This window comes from Oncorhynchus nerka, linkage group LG13, assembly GCF_034236695.1.
Source record: "Oncorhynchus nerka isolate Pitt River linkage group LG13, Oner_Uvic_2.0, whole genome shotgun sequence".
Lineage (NCBI taxonomy): Eukaryota > Metazoa > Chordata > Actinopteri > Salmoniformes > Salmonidae > Oncorhynchus > Oncorhynchus nerka.
Window position 1 is genome coordinate 77,918,806 of NC_088408.1, and position 17,802 is coordinate 77,936,607.

The 17,802-nt window shown below is 41.7% G+C and overlaps 2 protein-coding genes across 3 annotated transcripts; one reads left to right on the forward strand and one right to left on the reverse strand.

Annotated features, from left to right (window-relative positions):
- The first annotated feature begins 311 nt into the window (after window positions 1-311).
- Window positions 312-2,652, forward strand: LOC115140212 (purpurin-like). Of its 2 annotated transcripts, XM_029678413.2 has the most exons (6): window positions 312-418; window positions 598-716; window positions 912-1,048; window positions 1,253-1,365; window positions 1,470-1,682; window positions 1,986-2,652. In XM_029678413.2, exons 2-6 carry the CDS (start codon window positions 600-602, stop codon window positions 1,994-1,996), a joined length of 591 nt encoding a protein of 196 aa, XP_029534273.1. In that variant the 5' UTR covers window positions 312-418; window positions 598-599; the 3' UTR covers window positions 1,997-2,652. The 2 variants fall into 2 exon arrangements, with proteins under 2 accessions (XP_029534273.1, XP_064882801.1); XM_065026729.1 differs by lacking the exon at window positions 312-418 and having other exon boundaries at window positions 561-716.
- Window positions 1,261-15,002, reverse strand: idua (alpha-L-iduronidase). Its single transcript, XM_029678412.2, has 14 exons — window positions 14,646-15,002; window positions 13,973-14,113; window positions 13,756-13,838; window positions 7,564-7,671; window positions 7,366-7,461; window positions 6,998-7,200; window positions 6,627-6,806; window positions 6,217-6,433; window positions 5,678-5,887; window positions 3,823-3,944; window positions 3,507-3,632; window positions 3,283-3,359; window positions 3,115-3,215; window positions 1,261-3,007 (listed from the first exon to the last, which is right to left on the reverse strand). The coding sequence occupies exons 1-14, from the start codon at window positions 14,792-14,794 to the stop codon at window positions 2,907-2,909; spliced, it is 1,914 nt and encodes a 637-aa protein (XP_029534272.1). The 5' UTR covers window positions 14,795-15,002; the 3' UTR covers window positions 1,261-2,906.
- Window positions 15,003-17,802: the final 2,800 nt, after the last annotated feature.

Sequence of the window (17,802 nt, forward strand, 5' to 3'; positions counted from 1 at the left end):
TATAAATACATTTGATTTGATAAGACATGCATGTCATTTATTTCCATTTAATTTCCATGTCACTAAAGAACTATCTAATACCTTGGTGTTGCCATGCCCATATGTAAACAGTACTTTGGCTTGGCTAAGGTAAACTAATTCCCTAGATGTGCTCTCTCTGTGTTTAGACTAGAAAATACCCTTGCTACAATTACATAAAGCCATTTCATTGTGTATGGGAGAGTGCAACAGTTTTTGGGTAGGATTTTGTTAACTGGATTAGTAATAGATTAAGATTTAACCCTCCATTTAGGACCAAGATGTGAAAATATAATCAGTGAGCTCGTCTGTGCCTTGTGTATATAAGGATCCTAGACAGAAGAGAAACGCATACCTGCAACTTCATTGAAGCGTAACCTCTTGCTTTGTTCCTGAAAAGGTACGTTTTTGCTACTTTTCATGGGAATGTTAAAATGTTGCTGTGAATATTTTTATGTTATGGGCTTTTTATAAAAATGTAGTTACCAATTGAGAGGACCAGCTATTGTGCTTTATCAAAATATTGATTTGTTTTTATTACATATGAAGTTACACTTATGGAATTTCTCTCTTCTCTAGAAATGGACTTCCATATGCTGGCCCTTGTGGTGGTGCTCCTGGCGGGTCTGGAGCAGAGTTGGGGTGCCTCCTGTGTGGTGGACAGCTTCAATGTCAAGGAAGACTTTGAACCCAAGAGAGTGAGTAAAACAAACAGTCCTCTATAGAAGACCAAACTGTCCTGCAAGGCCCTACATCTGTTTTTATGTGCTAGTGCCACAGTACACAGCTAGAAAAATAGTTGCAACACTCCTGCTCCAGTATGGAGGAAATAATAATTGCCTAGGCTACCTGCAAGGTTCTTCAACCAACCAGTTTATCTGTGTGTGCTCCAGTACGCAGGGAAGTGGTACGCTCTGCAGAAGAAGGACCCTGAGGGACTGTTCCTCCAGGACAACATCTCAGCTGAGTACACCATCGGTGACGACGGCTCCATGGTCGCCGCCTCCAAGGGACGTGTCACACTTTTTGGGTAAGAGCTGCCTGGAGGTTATTTCTGATGAAATGGTAAGTCTTAAAAGTAGTAATAGTCTTAAATGGAACATGGCTTTCCGAATCTGTGTATAAGGGTCAAACTGAAAACCTTACATCTACTACATGTTTGTAACTTAAAGCCATTTTACATGAATACTGTATCTATGATAAGTTGATTGGAAATACTTTCCCCTATTTACAGATTCTGGGTTGTGTGCGCTGACATGGCTGCCCAGTACACTGTGCCAGACTCCACCACCCCTGGAAAGATGTTCATGAACTACCAGGGCCTGGCCAGCTATCTGTCCAGTGGAGGTACGTCTACTAAATATACCGTTATACACAAATACACTTACAGATGCAGAAATAACAACTAGTAAGCTGCGCACGATACTCACAATACTCTCCTCTTCTCTCAGGTGACAACTACTGGGTGATTGACACCGACTATGACAACTATGCCATCACATATGCCTGCCGTACCCTGAAGGATGATGGAAGCTGTGAGGATGGCTACTCCCTGATATTCTCCCGTAACCCCCGTGGCCTGCCACCAGCCATCCAGAGGAGCATTCGCGCCAAGCAGGAAGAGATCTGCATGGCTGGACAATTTGAGCCCGTGCTGCAGTCTGGTATGGGTTACATTTTTCATATTTTATTTATAAAGCCCTTACATCAACAATTGTTATGAAATGCTTTAAAGTAATCCGGACTACACCATCAAAGAGGAAGGATCAGTGTTGTCTGCATTACTGTAAATGCTGAGTGCCGCCTTTAAACATTCACTGAGAGTTACTTAACTCATCTCCTACTCAACAAATATTTATTACCAGCATAAATGTGCTTTCTACAACTAAAGCAAATGTTTATTTTTCGGATGTCCAACAAATTTAGCATCCCAGTTGACCCTCTTCTGATTTTTCTCTGCTCAACAGGAGCTTGCTGAATGTCTACTATGAAGGAACTGCTGCCAAGGGATCCCTACAACGTGCTGGCTTGGACAGAGATATTTACTGATGACTGAAGAGGGAAATCGCATAAGATTTTTTTATATAAAAATTATATTATGCCCCTCATGTACAGTACCAGTCAAAAGTTTGGACACCTACTTTATTTTCTACATTGTAGAAGACATCAAAACTATGAAATAACACATATGGAATCATATAGTAACCAAAAATGTTAAACAAATCAAAATATATTGAATGGAAAAGCATTCCAAGTGAAGCTGGTTGAGAGAATGCCAAGTGTGCAAAGCTGTCGAAGGTTAAATGTAGCAACTTTGAAGAATCTAAAATCTTTAGAAATTTTTAACACTTTTTTGGTTATAAAATGATTCCATAAGTGTTCTTTCATAGTTTGCCTTCACTATTATTCTACAATGTAAAAATGTAGTAGGTGTCAACATTTGAGTGGTACTGTATATAAAAGTAATTGTACATTTGAGCATGACGCCTGCACCAATCCAATGGAGGTAGACTCTACATCACAGAAATACCTATATGAATAGTAACACCACTATGTTATTGCTCATTCACTGTTCATCAGTTTGTGTTGGCAACAATAGAGTTTAAAGAAACTTAGTTGGCTTGGTGAGTACATTGTCCAGGGGAAAAACATGAGCATTCTAATGTTATCACTGTCTCATGAGCATTAAAAAAATATTCAAAATGGTAAAAGTTTTACTTATTGATTGTGAAATTACAAAATATTTGTATGGAAAAATTATTCCATGTAAACAAACATTTCAGACTAAGTCAATGCTGATTTATATTTTCTGAAAGTAAAAATTTTACAAACAAAATATGCTTTTGTACAATCAGTCATGGTACCATGTAGGAAACACTAGTTAAATTCTAGTTTTCCTCTGAATATTTCTCAGTCAGTGAATATTCTCCAGTTCTTCCCCAGTAGTCCACAGCTCGTACTCTGTAGCTACCACTAACCTCCAGGTTTTCTGTAATCAAATGACACATTTTCAAATGTGAATCCACAATGCTTAATACAGGCCAACTATTGCATAAGATCACAAAAGAAAGTTGTAACTTTCTAAACCATTTTTACCTGGTGAATATACATAGGACGTGAAAATGGTATCCCGGGTGTTTACCCTCTTGAATTCTTCCTGGTCTTTGGAGAACTCCACCTCAAAAGTCTTAATGCACCTACAAAAAAATAAGACATGTCAACTCACCACTAAGTAGAAGAGCCCCCCCCCAAAAAAGTACTTACTTGGAATTTACACAATCATCTTTCCACACAATCATAACTTGGCTTTTTGTGATGCTGATGAATCGCAATCCATTCACCTTATAGGAGATCAATAAAATACAGTTAGGGTATTGATGATTTAACAGGACAGTTTGAAAATACCATCCTAAGAAATGATAGACAAATGAATCACCAAGGTGTGGATAATACTGTCATCAAAGCCCATGTCAGCTGGTGGCACTGACCTGGTCTGGCGTGGCCTTGGGCTGGGCACACACATGTATGAGGAGGACAGAGGGCACATAGAGCTTGGCCCACATGGTCAGGATGCCTTCAGCAGGGAAGGGCAGAGGTCCATCCACCTGAGGATCCTAAGGTTAAATCAACAAACCATTCAGCTCAGCTACAATGGCTGTAGTTCATTCCATAAAAAAACTGACCATGTTCATACATTGCTGTCACTTAAAAAGAAGAGGAATTTATGATGTGATTGACTGAAATACAAGCTTAGTTATTTGAGAGAAATTTTATTTTCATGGAAGAGGGTGTTTTTCTTTGTACCTCAATGTTCCTCAGCTGTCTGAACTGCTCTGCTGTGGGGTAGTCTGGGCTGCCCATGCTCTGCCACAGCTGGGATGGGTTGGTCACATTGTTGTCCAGGTAATATGTTACATACACAAGTCCTAAAGTCAAAATCACAATTCATGAAACTGCTGAAGTCACTATTTTGCTCATCTACTAACAGTTCAAATCCAATACTTACGGAACTGATAATACATTTGAATCCAACTGCAATTTTGTTTGCAACATCAAAGAAACATTTAAAATTGACTATATACAGTGCTTTCAGAAAGTATTCAAACTCCTTGACTTTATCCACATTTTGTTACGTTACAGCCTTATTCTAAAATGTATTCAATTGTTTTTGTGTCAATATACACACAATATCCCATAATGATAAAACAAAATGTTTTTAGAAATGTTTGCTCATTTATTACAATTAAACTGAGACATCACATTTACATAAGTATTCAGACCCTTTACTCCACACCTTTGGCAGCAATTACAGCATTGGGACTTCTTGGGTATGACGCTACAAGCTTGGTACACTTGTATTTTGGGAGTTTCTCTGCAGATCCTCTCAAGCTCTGTCAGGTTGGATGGGGAGCATTTGCTGCACAGATATTTTCAGGTCTCTCCAGAGATGTTCGATCAGGTTAAAGTCCGGACTCTGGCTGGACCACAAGAACATTCAGAAACTTGTCCCGAAGCCACTCCTTGCATTGTCTTGGCTGTGTGCTTAGGGTCGTTGTCCTGTTGGAAGGTGAACCTTAGTCCCAGTCTGAGGTCCTGAGCACTCTGGAGCAGGTTTTCATCAAGGATCTCTCTGTACTTTGTTCCGTTCGTCTTTGCCTCGATCCTGACTAGTCTCCCAGTCCCTGCCACTAAAAAAGGTCCCTACAGCATGATGCCGCCACCACCATGCTTCACCGTAGGGATGGTGCCAGGTTTCCTCCAGACATGGCGCTTGGCATTTAGGCCAAAGAGTTCAATCTTGGTTTCATCAGACCAGAGAATCCTGTTTCTCATGGTCTGAGAGTCTTTAGGTGTCTTTTGGAAAACTCAAAGCAGGCTGTCATGTGCCTTTTACTGAGGAGTGGCTTCCGTCTGGCCACTCTACCATAAAGCCTGATTGGTGGAGTGCTACACAGATGGTTGTCCTTCTGGAAGGTTCTCCCATCTCCACAGAGGAGCTCTGTCAAAGTGACCATTGGATTCTTCTTCACCTCCCTGACCAAGGCCTTTCTCCTCCGATTGCTCAGTTTGACCGGGCGGCCAGCTCTAGGAAGAGTCTTGGTGGTTCCAAACTTCTTCCGTTTAAGAATGATGGAGGCCACTGTTCTTGGGGACCTTCCATGCTGCAGACATTTTTTGGTACACCTCCCCAGATCTGTGTCGACACAATCCTTTCTCGGAGCTCTACAGACAATTCCTTTGACCTCATGGCTTTGTTTTGTGGAACCTTATATAGACAGATGTGTGCCTTTCCAAATCATGTTCAATAAATTGAATATACCAAGTGGACTCCAAGTTGTAAATATATCAAGGATGATCAATGGAAACAGGATGCACCTAAGCTCAATTTCGAGTCTCATAGAAAAGTGTCTGATTTACATAAGTATTAAGGTATGTTATTTATTTTATTTTTATACATTTGCAAAGACTTCTAAAAATCTGTTTTCGCTTTGTCATTATGGGGTATTGTGTGTAGATTTAGGATTTTCTATTCAATCCATTTTAGAATAAGGCTGTAACGTAACAATGTGGAAAAATGGACGAGGTCGGAATTCTTTCTGAATGCACTCTACATATGAAGTAAAACTAAGTCCTGATTCAGACATTCGTCAACACCCACCTTGCTGTCCTGTGAATCCTTTGAGAGACACCCTAATGAGGTCGGTGGTGGTAGATGTGCTGGTGTCATCGCTGTTATAGATCAGCACAGTGGCTTGCCAGCTGTCAGAGGTCCAGGACATGAGGGGGTCATGGGTGCTGGCAAGGATCCCCACAGTGTTGTTGTCGGTCCCCCCAACCTCCACAACCTCAGACAGTACTTGAGTCTCTCCTTTTTGCAAAACAATAATAAAAAAACTAAACATAATTTCATAAAAAGTTAGAAAACCTGGGTAGACAGATTAAGTCCCACCTAAATTTGGTGGGAAAAAACAAGAACTGTTCTATACCTTATCACTACAAGAAAAGACTACAGCTATTGAAAATAACTACTTATTTATTATTATTTGTTTATGTGTAACTCTATTGTTTTTGTCACAATGCTTTGCTCTATCTTGGCCAGGTCGCAGTTGTAAATGAAAACTTCTTCTCAACTGGCCTACCTGGTTAAATAAATAGAGCGAACAGCCCCATGACGGTCACTACAGGAGAGAGCCTCACCTAGCAGAGCAAGCAGCCCCATGACGGTCAGTATAGGCTTCCTGAGCAGCTGGACGTGGGGGGGCTGGGTGTTGTTGATCTGGAAGCGGGCCGTCAGGGTGCGCTGAGTGAACGGATGAGGGTGGTAGCTGAGAAAGGCATTGTCATTGCTTAGCAGGGTGTAGTTGATGGTGTTGTTCTGGTCAGACAACAGCAGGTCCTGGTGTTGGGAGATCACCTGGTGGACAGCAGGGTTAGGGTCAATTCCATTTCAATACAGTCAATTCAATAAGCACAGTATACTGAAATTCCAATTCCAATGTTCCTCAATGCATTTCAATTAGGAAAGTTTGGAATTGACCCCAAACCTGATGGACATAGGAGATAACAATCAGGACAGATAACAGACAAGTCAGTTAACTGTTTCATACCTTGACAACCATGGCTGCATATGTCACATCAGCCCTCCACGCCAGAGGTTTGGACCAGCCCACCAATGGATCGGCCTCATCATTGTAAACTGGCAGAGTTCGGAAGAGAGGGAAATGCTCCTGGATCTCTCTCACTGTCTGGATCTCCTGTTCCATGATGGGTAACGAATAGCCTCCACCCTGAAAGAAAGCAAAACCTAAACTTGAACTGAGTCTCACAAGCCCAAGCCAGTTTTCATCCTGAAACTGAGTGCTTCAATTGTCAGGATTAGGCACTGTTCTCTTGTTAGGAGACTAGAGTCAGACAGAGTAATTGTTAAAACATAGTAATGAAGGTGTGCAGTTTACGCACACCACGGTCCCAGGCCCACCTTTTTGTGCAGGGCGATGTAGTCCAGCCGCACCCCTGTCTCCCCAGTGAAGAAATTGGTGCCATTGTAGCAGTGCTGCAGCATAGCCCAGCAGTAGGGGGAGTGTGGTGGGGTGTGGCAGGAGTCTCCTGGACCGCCCAAGCGCAGGGCCCTACTGGCAGCCCGCAGGCCCTCAGAACAAGCATCATAGTAGTTCAGGAACCCTGGAGGTGGAAGCAGACCAATAACCTCTAGTGGGTGCTGAGATACAGACCACATACAAATTATTATTCATCAAATGAGATTATATTATGCTTTCTTTCATTCCTTACAGAAAGTATGATGGTAAGTATGATGCCACCTGTGGGAATATTTTAAATGTTTTATACCTTGGATAGACACAGTGACGTTGTCAAAGTCATGATTGTTCGGTTCATTCCATGTTTCAAAGTTCCACAGAGATACACTTCCCAAGCCATACTTCTCTGTAATTCAGGAGGAATAGTGTTAGTGAGTATACCATTTATATGATCCATAAGGTTACATAGGTGAACACACAGTAACCTATCACTGAACAGTATACTCACCAATATACCTCTTTGCAATGAGATGCACCAGGTTTCTCCACTCCACCACCTGCATTTTGTCTTCAAAGTTGGTGAAGTAGTTGTTCACACTGCCCATCAATTCAAAACCTGGAACAAAGAAGTAGAAAAAAACCTCAATATGAACCATAGTCAAAAAGAAAAATACTACTGAGAAAGCATATACTGAACAAAAATAAATGCAACATGTAAAGTTTTGGTTCCATGAGCTGAAATAAGATCCCAGACATTTTCCATACACACAAAAAGTGTATTTTTCTCAACTGTTGTGCACAATTGTTGTTACATCCCTGTTAGTGAGCATTTCTCTTTTGCCAAGATAATCCATCCCCCTGAATGGTATGGCATATCAAGAAACTGATTAAACAGCATGGTCATTACACAGGTGCATCTTGTGCTGGGTACAATAAAAGGCCACTCTAAAATGTGCAGTTTTGTCACGAAACACAAGGCCACAGATGTCTCAAGTTGAGGGAGCATCCAATTGGCATGTCCACCAGATCTGCTGCAAGAGAATTTAATGTTAATTTCTCGACCATATGCCGCCTCTAACGACATTTTAGAGAATTTGGCAGTACGTCCAACCGGCCTCACAACTGCAGACCACTTGTAACCATGCCAACCTAGGACCTCCACATCCAGCTTATTCATCTGCGGGATCATCTGAGACCATCACCCGGGCAACTGAATCATTTCTGCACAAGCTGTCAGGGAAGCTCATCTGCGTGCTCTTCGTCCTTACCAGAGTGTTGACATGACTGCAATTCGGCGTCGTATCCAACTTCAGTGGGCAAATGCTCACCTTCGATGGCCCGCTGGAGAGGTGTGCTCTTCACAGATGAATCCCGGTATCAACTGTACCGGGCAGATGGTAGACAACGTGTATTGTGTCGTGTGGACGGGCAGTTTGCTGATGTCAATGTTGTGAACAGAGTGCCCCTTGGTGGTGGGGTTATGGTATGGGCTGGCATAAGCTACGGACAACAAACACAATTGCATTTTATCAATGGCAATTTGAATGGACAGAGATACCGTGACGAGATCCTGAGGCCCATTGTCGTGCCATTCATCTGTTGCCATCACCTCATGTTTCAGCATGATAATGGATAATCCCATGTCACAAGGATCTGTACACAATTCCTGGAATATGAAAATGTCCCAGTTCTTCCGTGGCCTGCATACTCACAAAACATGTAAGCCAATGAGCATGTTTGGGATGCTCTCTCATACATACATACATACACACATATATATATATATACACACTGCTCATAAAAATAAAGGGAACACTAAAATAACACATCCTATGAAATATTCTTATTAAATACTTTTTTCTTTACATAGTTGAATGTGCTGACAACAAAATCACACAAAAATTATCAATGGAAATCAAATGTTCCTCTTGCAGGAACTGCTGACACACTCCAGCCATATGAGGTCTAGCATTGTCTTGCATTAGGAGGAACCCAGGGCCAACCGCACCAGCATATGGTCTCACAAGGGGTCTGAGGATCTCATCTCGGTACCTAATGGCAGTCAGGCGACCTCTGGCGAGCACATGGAGGGCTGTGCGGCCCCACAAAGAAATGCCACCCCACACTATGACTGACCCAACGCCAAACCGGTCATGCTGGAGGATGTTGCAGGCAGCAGAACGTTCTCCACAGCGTCTCCAGACTCTGTCACGTCTGTCACATGTGCTCAGTGTGAACCTGCTTTCATCTGTGAAGAGCACAGGGCGCCAGTGGCGAATTTGCCAATCTTGGTGTTCTCTGGCAAATGCCAAACATCCTGCACGGTGATGGGCTGTAAGCACAACCCCCACCTGTGGACGTCAGGCCCTCATACCACCCTCATGGAGTCTGTTTCTGACCGCTTACATTTACATTTAAGTCATTTAGCAGACGCTCTTATCCAGAGCGACTTACAAATTGGTGCATTCACCTTATGACTGCTTGAGCAGACACATGCACATTTGTGGCCTGCTGGAGGTCATTTTGCAGGGCTCTGGCAGTGCTCCTCCTGCTCCTCCTTGCACAAAGGCGGAGGTAGCGGTCCTGCTGCTGGGTTGTTGCCCTCCTACGGCCTCCTCCACGTCTCCTGATGTACTGGCCTGTCTCCTGGTAGCGCCTCCATGCTCTGGACACTACGCTGACAGACACAGCAAACCTTCTTGCCACAGCTCGCATTGATGTGCCATCCTGGATGAGCTGCACTACCTGAGCCACTTGTGTGGGTTGTAGACTCCGTCTCATGCTACCACTAGAGTGAAAGCACCACCAGCATTCAAAAGTGACCAAAACATCAGCCAGGAAGTATAGGAACTGAGAAGTGGTCTGTGGTCACCACATGCAGAACCACTCCTTTATTGGGGGTGTCTTGCTAATTGCCTATAATTTCCACCTGTTGTCTATTCCATTTGCACAACAGCATGTGAAATTTATTGTCAATCAGTGTTGCTTCCTAAGTGGACAGTTTGATTTCACAGAAGTGTGATTGACTTGGAGTTACATTGTGTTGTTTAAGTGTGCCCTTTATTTTTTTGAGCAATATATACACATACTGTGACGGCCCCGAATTTTTCTGAACCGTCTCAGTGCAGCTCCTTCCAATAGGGCGCTTTCCCTTTAATTCCCAATTAAATAGCCAGCATCAGCTGCGCAAAAGTGGGGTTGTGATGGAGACGTGACTGAGGATGTGTTCAACCCTCAGTTCCGAAGCTTCTCTATTCCGTTTGTTTTGTTGCCGTTAAACGTGTGTTTTGTAGCCTAAGAGAGTTTACCCAGGATCGGATCCACTCTTTGCGTCCGTGGACTTACACCTCTCCGTTCTTCGTGGCCTTTCTCCGCTGGAGATCTATTGGCGGATTGGATTGTCTGACTGACCACAACCTTTTTGTATACGGTATTTCATTTGTTTTGATGTGAGGTATACTGTGATGATTTATGTAGTTAGTTGTAGTTAGGTGTAGTTGAGGACTTAGTAAGAGTTGATACGCTTTAAGTTCTGTGGTAAAATAATTGTTACATTGGTGGTATGTTTAATACTGGGTTTACGCTACACTGAATGAACGGACAAACATTGCGTGACAGAAGTCACTTGAGTTCCCTGAACTCTACCAGGCAGGACTCTTTTTAGGCCCGAGGTACAGGACATTTCTGGAGGAACCAGAACTCATTGTGTTATGTTATATTATATGTGTGTGTAATCATTGATGTTGTTAATACAACCCACGCAAAATAATATAGTTGTTTTGGAAGTTCTTTCCAATGTTTTAAGGGTTTATGAAAAGTGTATTTCCATCCTGACTTTTACATGAGTCCTTTGTATTGGTGTAGACTTGACGGACCAGATGGGACTCAATTCCCACCCAAACTAAAAGGAGAAACCAATGTTTTCTCTGGTAGGCACAACCTACCTGGCACCCCTATAAATAATAACCTCAAGTCAAAACCGTTACAATACGTATACACACACACACATATATACATACATACATGCGTATGTACGTTTTTAGTAGCGTACAAGCAGGTCAGCAACCAGGTGGAGACTCGTTGAAGCCTGGTGACAGACGGAGTATACATCATGAGACGATGGCTGTAACTGACAGTTAGACTTACAGGTTATGTCATTGTCTTTTGTTTGAATTGTTTACGTGTCCGCTGTGCGGGGGAAATTATAATACAAGCGGAACTACGTAGCTAATACTGTTGTAACGGGGTTCCTTATTGTAGCAACATACTTTTGGAGGGAAGGCAATCCTGCGCTGCGTTAGCTAAGTTTTCATGTCATCGGGTGTAGTTCATAAAGGTTGAAGAGTGTATGTTAGGATGAAGTGTGAATTCATGCCAGGAATAATAAGTGTGAAGTTTGATTTCCTCCCTTCTGTAATAAGCAGCCAATGAGGTATTTTTTTCCTTTATTCATGTGTTTAATCTGAACCCGTTATAACGCCGGTTAAACTGTTATGTATGTAAGCACTTCAGAGTTATACCAAGCTAATAAGTCACTCGTAAGATAAGGTTGTAAGAGTGTGCTTAACTGTATTTTTCATTTACGGTACTTTATAGTTCTCAAGGAAGGTGATAATTCTGACCAAAACTACAGAATAAAGCCGCCAGTTAAAATCAAGGAACGGTTGTGCTCGTGGTTACTGAAGGGAGCTACAATGGCTCCATCTGCTGGACGTGCCAGGTCTCGACGGGCTCTCCACCCAGGACTAATTCGGGCTGATTGGGGAGTTCTTGAGTAATCAAGGGCTGATTGCTAACCAGCTGTACAAGCCCCATAAAGCTGCCAGAAGGGCAGCACACAGGGGAGGACTGGGAGAAGTAAGGTGACTTCCGCGTAGTTGAAGACGGTATCCTGGAGAGGGTCTCATTGGGGAGAACTATCCTTTTCTTTTGATTTATTATTTAATAAACACCCATGAAACAGAGCTAATCATACTCTGTCCGTGTCTGATCTGTGTAAACGTCTTGACCCAACCTCCTGGTTTGCCACAAGATATATATATATGTGTGTATATATATATATATATATATATATACACACACAGTTGAAGTCAGAAGTTTATATACACTTAGGTTGGAGTCATTACAACTCGTTTTTCAACCACTCCACAAATTTCTTGTTAAACCATAGTTTTGACAAGTTAGTTAGGACATCTACTTTGAGCATAACGCAAGTAATTTTTCCAACACTTGTTTACAGACCGATTATTTCACTTATAATTCACTGTATCACAATTCCAGTGGGTCAGAAGTTTACATACACCAAGTTGACTGGGCCTTTAAACAGCTTGGAAAATTACAGAAAACGATATCATGGCTTTAGAAGCTTCTGATAGGCTAATTGACATCATTTGAGTCAATTGGAGGTGTACCTGTGGATGTATTTCAAGGCCTACCTTCAAACTCAGTGCCTCTTTGCTTGACATCATGGGAAAATAAAAATAAATCACCCAAGACCTCAGAAAAAAAAGATGTAGACCTCCACAAGTCTGGTTCATCCTTGGGAGCAATTTCCAAATGCCTGAAGGTACCACGTTCATCTGTACAAACAATAGTACGCAAGTATAAACACCATAGGACCATGCAGCTGTCATACCACTCAGGAAGGAGACACATTCTGCCTCCTAGAATCAATCCCAGAACAACAGCAAAGGATCCTGTGAAGATGCTGGAGGAAATGGGTACAAATGTATCTATATCCACAGTAAAACAAGTCCTATATCGACATAACCTGAAAGGCTGCTCAGCAAGGAAGAGCCACTGCTCCAAAACTGCAATAAAAAAGCCAGACTATGGTTTGCAACTGCACATGGGGACAAAGATGGTACTTTTTGGAGAAATGTCCTCTGGTCTGATGGAACAAAAATAGATCGTTATGTTTGGAGGAAAAAGGGGGATGCTCGCAAGCCGAAGAACACCATCCCAAACGTGAAGCACGGGGGTGGCAGCATCATGCTGTGGGGGTCCTTTGCTGCAGGAGGGACTGGTGCACTTCACAAAATAGATGGCATCATGAGGTAGGAAAATTATGTGGATATATTGAAGCAACATCTCAAGACATCAGTCAGGAAGTTAAAGCTTGGTCGCAAATGGGTCTTTCAAATGGGCAATAACCCCAAGCATACTTCCAAAGTTGTGGCAAAATGGCTTAAGGACAACAAAGTCAAGGTATTGGAGTGGCCATCACAAATCCCATAGAAAACCTGTGGGCAGAACTGACAAAGCGTATGCGAGCAAGGAGGCCTGCCAACCTGACTCAGTTACTCCAGCTCTGTCAGGAGGAATGGGACAAAATTCACCCAACTAATTGTGGGAAGCTTGTGGAAGGCTACCTGACAAATTTGACCCAAGTTAAACAATTCAAAGGCAATGCTACCAAATACTAATTGAATGTATGTAAACTTCTGACCCACTGGGAATGTGATGAAAGAAATAAAAGCTTAAATAAATCACTCTACTATTATTCTGACATTTCACAATCTTAAAATAGTGGTGATCCTAACTGACCTAAGACAGATAATTTTTACCTGGATTAAATGTCAGGAATTGTGAAACACTGAGTTAAATGTAGTTGGCTAAGGTGTATGCAAACGTCTGACTTCAACTATAATATATATTTATATATAAAAGTCACCAGATCAGGTGGGTGAAAGTACTGTACCTGGGAGTAGTCCATTTATCCACAAGAGGTCAATCAGCTGGTCCAGTTGGCTAAAGTTGTACTGGAGTTCTCCTTTGTCAATGCTACAAAACAATACTTTGAATTAGATTAACGCGACATATCACAATGGGATATACAACATAAAGGTCACTTAACATGTACATATTTGATTTACTAACCCACCTCAAGGCCCTAAAGCAGGCACCCCCATACTCACTGTGCTGTGATCAGCTCCAGCATCCAGTGGATCCGAACCTGCTGAATCCCCCCATGGGGGACTGAGCCCACATAGGCCAGGTTCAGCTCCTGGTCCCTGCTCAGGTCATACTGGTTGGACTGGGTGTGTGGAAGAGGGGGGCTGGAGAGGGGAAGAAAGCATGTGTTTACAATTAACTGAGTCGTCGGGCAAATTGAGCCACCCATAGGGAATCCCTGTGTTTACCAAAGTCAATCAGATTTAAAAAAAAAAACAGAAATACACCTTATGGAACAGCGGGCACTGTGAAGAGACACACATACACACGATAAAAACGCACTCTACAAACAGATTTGACATTGTAGATATGCGATAGTAGAGTAATGGCCTGAGGGAACACAGTTAATGCGTTGTGAAAAGTGTTATAGTAATATTTTAACTGCCTTAATGTTGTTGGACCCCAGAAAGAGTAGCTGCTCATGGGGGTCCTAAATAAATACGAATACAAAATAGCCTATGACAAATAGTTTTTTTGCATGTGGTCCTGCCCTTATTTTAATAATAAGGTAGTTTTTTAAAAATATTTTGTTTTAACACTGTTGCAAAGTGGTATTTGACTAACAGAAAGTAGCCATGGAAGGTAGCATAGCCACAAAATATGACTAAACTAAATCAAAAAGGTGCATTATCCTACCAGAAACCAGTGCTCCTCCAGAAATGTTTCAGATGTCCTGATGGCTTTCCGACATCCACTGTGATCTCATATGAAGAGCCTACAGCATTGGGTATTGTCATCAACAATGCAAAGACAAACAAGTTTACAGGATGCATCAAACTGAACATGTTAGCAAGACAGCTAACTCAAGCTACTAACAAAAACGTAGATAAACATAGTCGCATAAGTAATGGCTGCAAATGTTATGACATGTCTAGGAGCTAGGCATCATCCTTGAAATAAAGGAGCATTTTAAATGATACATCTCAGTACTTCAACGATAGCTAGCGAAGTACAGTAGTTTGTTGTCATACGTCAACGTAACAGTTCCGCTCGCTCAGCTGATTATGCCGACGTAAAACTCCAGCGACTTTTACTCTTGCCTACTACATTTCTTCGTAGCATAAAAAAATCTAACTCATGAAACAGTTTCCCAGCTTCATCTGGCACAAATTCTGGACGCTAAAGAGGTTGACATAAATCTTAATTTAGAGGATGGTGACATACAACAGTTGGGTAGTACCTGTTACACCAAGATACCAATGTGGGGAATGGTTTTTGCATGTTGTAAATTCCATCTTCATTAGACAAACTTATTTGTGGAGTTATAAATCTAAAGTTAATTAGAAATATAACAAGTCAACACAAGAACTCTGATAACACCCGTGTAGATGTGGTACAGTTTGTCTGAAATTGACACACACCTTAGCCAAATACATTTACACTCAGTTTCACAATTCCTGACATTTAATCCTAGTTAAAATTCCCTGTTTTTGGTCAGTTAGGATCACCGATGTATTTTAAGAATGTGAAATAATATCAGAATAATAGTAGAGAGAATGCTTTATTTCAGCTTTTATTTCTTCCATCACATGCCCACTGGGTCAGAAGCTTACATACACTCAATTAGTATTTGGTAGCATTGCCTTTAAATTGTTTAACTTGGATCAAACGTTTCAGGTAGCCTTCCACAAGCTTCCCACACTAAGTTAGGTGAATTTTGGCCCATTCCTCCTGACAGAGCTGGTGTAACTGAGTCAGGTTGGCAGGCTTCCTTGCTCGCACACGCTTTTTCAGTTCTGGCCACACATTTTCTATAGGATTGAGGTCAGGGCTTTGTGATGGCCACTCCAATACCTTGACTTGTTGTTGTTGTCCTTAAGCCAATTTGCCAGAACTTTGGAAGTATGCTTGGGGTCATTGTCCATTTGGAAGACTCATTTATGACCAAGCTTTAACTTCCTGACTGATGTCTTGAGATGTTGCTTCAATATATCCACATAATTTTCATACCTCATGAAGCCATCTATTTTGTGAGGTGCACCAGTCCCTCCTGCAGCAAAGCACCCCCACAACATGATGCTGCCACCCCCGTGCTTCACGGTTGGGATGGTGTCCTTCGGCTTGCAAGCCTCCCCCTTTCTCCTTCAAACAGAACGATGGTCATTATGGCCAAACAGTCCTATTTTTGTTTCATCAGATCAGAGGACATTTCTCCAAAAAGTAACATCTTTTTCCCCATGTGCAGTTGCAAGCCGTAGGGTTTGGAGCAGCGGCTTCTTCCTTGCGGAGTGGCCTTTCAGGTTATGTCGATATAGGACTCATTTTACTGTGGATATAGATACTTTTGTACCTGTTTCCTCCAGCATCTTCACAAGGTCCTTTGCTGTTGTTCTGGGATTGATTTGTACTTTTTGCACCAAAGTACGTTCATCTCTAGGAGACAGAACGCGTCGCCTTCCTGACCAGTATGACGGCTGCATGGTCCCATGGTGTTTATACTTGCGTACTATTGTTTGTACAGATGAACGTGGTACCTTCAGGCATTTGGAAATTGCTCCCAAGGATGAACCAGACTTGTGGTCTACATTTTTTTCTGAGGTCTTGGCTGATTTCTTTTCATTTTCCCATGATGTCAAGCAAAGAGGCACTGAGTTTGAAGGTAGGCCTTGAAATACATCCACAGGTACACCTCCAATTGACTCAAATGATGTCAATTAGCCTATCAGAAGCTTCTAAAGCTTGACATTGTTTTCTTAAATTTTCCAAGCTGTTTAAAGGCACAGTCAACTTAGTGTATGTAAACTTCTGACCCACTGGAATTGTGATACAGTGAATTATAAGTGAAATAATCTGTCTGTAAACAATTGTTGGAAAAATTACTTGTGTCATGCACAACCGACTTGCCAAAACTATAGTTTGTTAACAAGAAATTTGTGGAGTGGTTGAAAAACAAGTTTTAATGACTCCAACCTAAGTGTATGTAAACTTCTGACTTCATCTGTAGGTGTGTGCTATTTTGATTGGCTCAAAGGCCATACATTGTTTTGAAAATGGTTGAAGTGTATTGGTATATCAGAAATATAACTCCTCAGGAGTCTGCGAGAGAAACCTAAATACACATTCAAAGGTAAAAAAAAAAAAAAAGCTTTTGATATGAGGACCATTTTCATCAGTTTTGAATTACTTTTGATTTTATTAATGATTTATGCATGGCATGCTTGATTTTGCTTTGTGATTGGAAATGCATTTAAATGCACAAGTTAGGTTAGCAAAACTAGTCATATCTGTGAATGAACAATCATTGTCTGACAGGTGAACGTCCGATATTAATACCTTCATTTTGCTGCTTGGTTCTTTATACCTTTGTTTGGCAGTTCCAGTAAGTGAAAATATACATGATAACCAGATTGAATGTCTTTATTATATTAATCTGTATCCAAGTTTGAGCTATGTGTAAACTGTGTTTTATTGCACTAGCCAGGCCAAATATTGGTTTTGTTTGAAGGATTTTACATTAAGAACCGTTTTTGAAAAATATTGCTTTTCGTGCATTATATTTAGTTTTAACATTCTCATTCATGACCCCAACCATCGATGTTCCAGGATCTAAGTATTATATGGACACAGATGGGTCAGCAGTGAGGAACCATTGGAACCAACCCTCATACCCTAAGCCTATGTACACCATGGATAACATCTATAACCGGTTTCCCAACAACTTGAATCCCTATTCCCTGAATCAATAGTATGTAAACAGATTCTCTGTATCTCCGACTATTGGAGTACAGCCTATCATAATCCCAGAGAGACCAGCCAGTACTCTAACCATAGTCTCTACTCCAGCACCAACCAC